The sequence below is a fragment of the Glycine max genome, chromosome 1, assembly GCF_000004515.6.
Source record: "Glycine max cultivar Williams 82 chromosome 1, Glycine_max_v4.0, whole genome shotgun sequence".
Taxonomy (NCBI): domain Eukaryota; kingdom Viridiplantae; phylum Streptophyta; class Magnoliopsida; order Fabales; family Fabaceae; genus Glycine; species Glycine max.
The window spans coordinates 50237474-50241370 of NC_016088.4; the positions used below are offsets into that span (position 1 = coordinate 50237474).

Here is a 3897-nt window from a genome sequence, read left to right on the forward strand (position 1 = left end):
CTAAGTAATTATCATAATTTGAATAAAAACTAAATAATTGAAAAAACTAAGAATTGAAATTTGATTAAAAATAAAGAGTAGATATATTAATTGGATAAAATTCAATTTAGAAAACTTTTAGGATTGGAAGTTCAAGAACAAGGTATATGAATCTAATTAACGACCAGAAAAGGTCGTGTCAAGTGTCAACCCCTTTGATGTATCTTATTCAAATAGCATCTTGTTAAAGCAGCGTGAAGAAAAGAATTTTACGTAAATGACAGGAATGCATAACTTTGAGTTGCCACTTAGCACAACATCCAAGTTTTTTTATGTTGCATATGAACCGATAGGGTCCTATCTCCATCAAAAAATTATTTTCACCAGTACACTATAGTCTATATATACATCCAAGTCTCCAAGATACACGGTTTATAGTTGTTCATATAAAGACAATGTGATGACTCCGTTCTCAGTCCAATAAAATCAACAAAGGCTAAAATTAAAATGGTATACACAGCAGAAAAAAAGAGAAGGCATGAACAAGTCTATGCTTTGCTAAAGCAACTACAAGCTCGCACATAATATCTAGTGCATCATCTATTTGCCGTTCACTTTCTAGAATATGAACGGGGTGCTACATCTTTGTCTAAAAAAATACTAGAAGAGTTCCACCAAAGTATAGTATAGATGGACATCGAACAAAAGTAGAGTTTATTATAAAAGCAATCCGCAGCAGCATCTAGAATCGCGGTTTGTATGTACAGAAAAATATCATCACTTCCACTTCTTGAACATACCCTTGCCAAACTTCCCATGCTTAAACTTCCCATGCTTGCCGAACTTTCCATGCTTGAACTTTCCATGGTGCTTGAATTTCCCGTGAGGCATGTGTCCATATCCACCATATCCATGGTGGCCATGGGAAACATGGTGAGCCCCAAAGGCAGCCGCCGCAGCAGCAGCACCACCAGCAAGCAATGCCCCCATACCGCCATGCCCATGCGCATGAGATCCTAATAACAAATCACTCAAGTTAGATCCCTTCTATTTCTATAATTATAGACAGCAGAAAAAACTTTAAAAAAAAAAAAGGCAATGCATATACAATCATGTAAACACATAGCAAGTTTCAAACATTGTAGAGGACAGCCAAAATAAATACAAAATGAAACTATGAAAACATTATTGAAGAGAATATTAACGACTCAGGAAAAAAATGAGGGAGGGGGATAAAGCATTCACAAATCCAATTACAAGTTAGAAATCTCAATAATTATGAATTTTTTTTAGCTAAAGAAGGGAGGGGGATAAAGCATTCACACATATCATATACTGGTTTAGAAAGTATCTCAAAATCTCAATAAGTTCCAGTTAAACCATTAGCCCAAAGTAGTTTCAAGAGTTATACAACGGAAATTGTAATAATTTGTTGATTAAAGATTTAACAATGAAGAATAAAAAATTCAAGGAATCATACCATGTGGAGCAGATGAACCAGGATAACCATGTGGATGGTAACCAGCAGGAGGGTAACCACCAGCAGCAGGAGGATAGCCAGCAGGGGGATAACCAGCCGGAGGATAGCCGCCTTGTGGAGGGTAGCCATGACCAGGTGGGTACCCTTGGTGAGGAGGGTATGCCCCAGGAGGGTACCCATGAGCAGCTTGAGCTACCCCATGAGCAAGATGTGAGAAAACTCCTTTCTCTTCTTCATTGTGTTTGTCCTTACCACCTCCCATCTTTCAAGGGAAAAGCTGAGATCAGAAATCTGCTAATTTAAAAAATTAACACATTGATTACATAACTAGAAAGAGAAAATCACACATAGCTTTACAAATTACAATAATAATAATAATAAAAAGCATTCTCCAATCCAAGACATAAATATTAAACATTCCCCGTGCTGATCTTGCATGCAAAATCAGAACTTTTATTTTCATTATTGACTAAACAATTGCGAACACATAGGTGCTGTATTTCAGGAGAAGCCATCATATCATATCATCCAACCTAAGCATCTCGAAACTATTAAATTGAATTGAATTATAAACTATAATAAAGCAACATTGGACCAGTAACCACGAATATAACATGAATCCACATAAAATGCGACACATAAATACAACATTTTGGTTTGGTACATATATTTAAGAAGAAGAAAAACATGAATGATTTTCTTCAAGAAAAAAAAAAAGGCAAGAGATTCATATGCAGATCAAGAAGGTAGAAAACATATTCCAATGAACAATTGAACAGTTAGGAATAATTGGAAAAGGATAAAGAGAAAGAAAGAACTCACAGATTTAGATAATTTTGCAGAAAAGCGAGGAAGAAACTGAAAAACTGAAATAGAAGAAAGAAAGAGGAAGAGAAATAGGCAAATATGGATTTTATTTATTGATGGACGAGCGCCAAAGAAACGAGTTAGCGTTACACGGCAACGACGCGTCTAAGCATGCAATTGGACCTCTCGTGGAGCGACAAGTTATTGCTTGGCTACCCTCATTAATATTTAGTTAACTTTATTTGAGCTTAACATCAACTTTAGCTTCAATTTAATTCGGTTCAAATTTATTATAACTCGGTTTGGTTAAGCTTAAATTATATAAATTAAGAGTCAAATTTTTAAATTTGATATTATTATATATTTCAAATTTTTAATTTATTAGTAAATTATACATTAAAAAATTGTTTAATTTTTTAAAAAAAAGATAAAACTGAACATATTATATTAATTTTATAGAACCATAAGATATAATAAAAAAAAATAGATAACTATAACTAAAATCTGTATAAATTATTTTTTTCTTACTATTCCCCACCCTACAAATCAAATTCGTGAATCAAACAACTCAAATTATGCGCAACTCAAATTTAACTTATTTAATAGATAAACTAAATTCAACAAATTAATTATCTAATGAAGTATCCAACTTTTTTCAAATTGATTTTATTCTTTGTCATCTCTAAGATATATATATATATATATATATATATATATATATATATTCTATAAATAAATAAAAAATGATAAGGATATATCTGGAAAAAAAAACACTCGCAGACACGTTACCTTAATTAAGGAAATAAATTTCGTGATTAGGGGCATGGGACCTTGAAAGCGCACCTGCTACTTGCTTCACCTTTTCCTTAAAACTTTCTCTTTTTTTTTTTGGCATGGGCAATAATTATGTATGTAATTAATTGCAAAACTAGCGGGTGTCCCGTACTTAATTATTTTATTAATATATATATATATATATATATATATATATATATATATATATATATATATATATATATATATATATATATATGTGTGTGTGTGTGTGTGTGGATACATTAAAATGTTTAAAATTTTACTTTGAAAATCTTAAAAAATAAATTAATTAACAAATATTAGTTGAATGACGATTTGTAAATACTTATTAATGCTTATTGAAAAATACTAAAGATACTCAATTTTTTAGTTAATTGGACAATTAGTTAAAACAGAAAAAATAATTTGGTTTGATATAAAAACTCGTTAAGTCAGTTTAAAAAAACTCGTTAAGAATAATGAAGAAAAATGTCACAATCCAATTCTACCTAGGATTGTTTTTCGAAAAGAATAAATTAATTTTAAAAGGAAAAATTATTCAATTCAATCATTTTGATTATTTTTTAATTTTGTATTCAATTCATTTAATTCAAAAAAATTATTTGATCTATTTCGATTCAATTTAAAGTGGTTTAGACTAAATGATTTTTAATCTTATTTTTATTTATTTCAAATGATTGTAAGTAAATGATAAGATATATAATAAATATAACATAAAATAAGTCAAATATTTTATTTATATCTAATTAATAATAGTTTAAATTTTTAAATATATACCATATCAAAAAAATTACACAACTTAATAAATATATTTA

General features: G+C 29.9%; 1 protein-coding gene across 3 annotated transcripts; it reads right to left on the reverse strand.

Moving 5' to 3' along the window:
- Nucleotides 1-403: 403 nt before the first annotated feature.
- On the reverse strand, nt 404-2471 carry GPRP4 (glycine-rich protein A3-like). Of its 3 annotated transcripts, none has more exons than NM_001253099.2 (3): nt 2282-2471; nt 1460-1750; nt 404-995 (listed from the first exon to the last, which is right to left on the reverse strand). In NM_001253099.2, exons 2-3 carry the CDS (start codon nt 1719-1721, stop codon nt 757-759), a joined length of 501 nt encoding a protein of 166 aa, NP_001240028.1. In that variant the 5' UTR covers nt 1722-1750; nt 2282-2471; the 3' UTR covers nt 404-756. The 3 variants fall into 3 exon arrangements, with proteins under 3 accessions (NP_001240028.1, XP_006572847.1, XP_006572846.1); XM_006572784.4 differs by having other exon boundaries at nt 1460-1721; nt 2282-2464; XM_006572783.4 differs by having other exon boundaries at nt 1460-1753; nt 2282-2464.
- Between the last annotated feature and the right edge of the window lie 1426 nt (nt 2472-3897).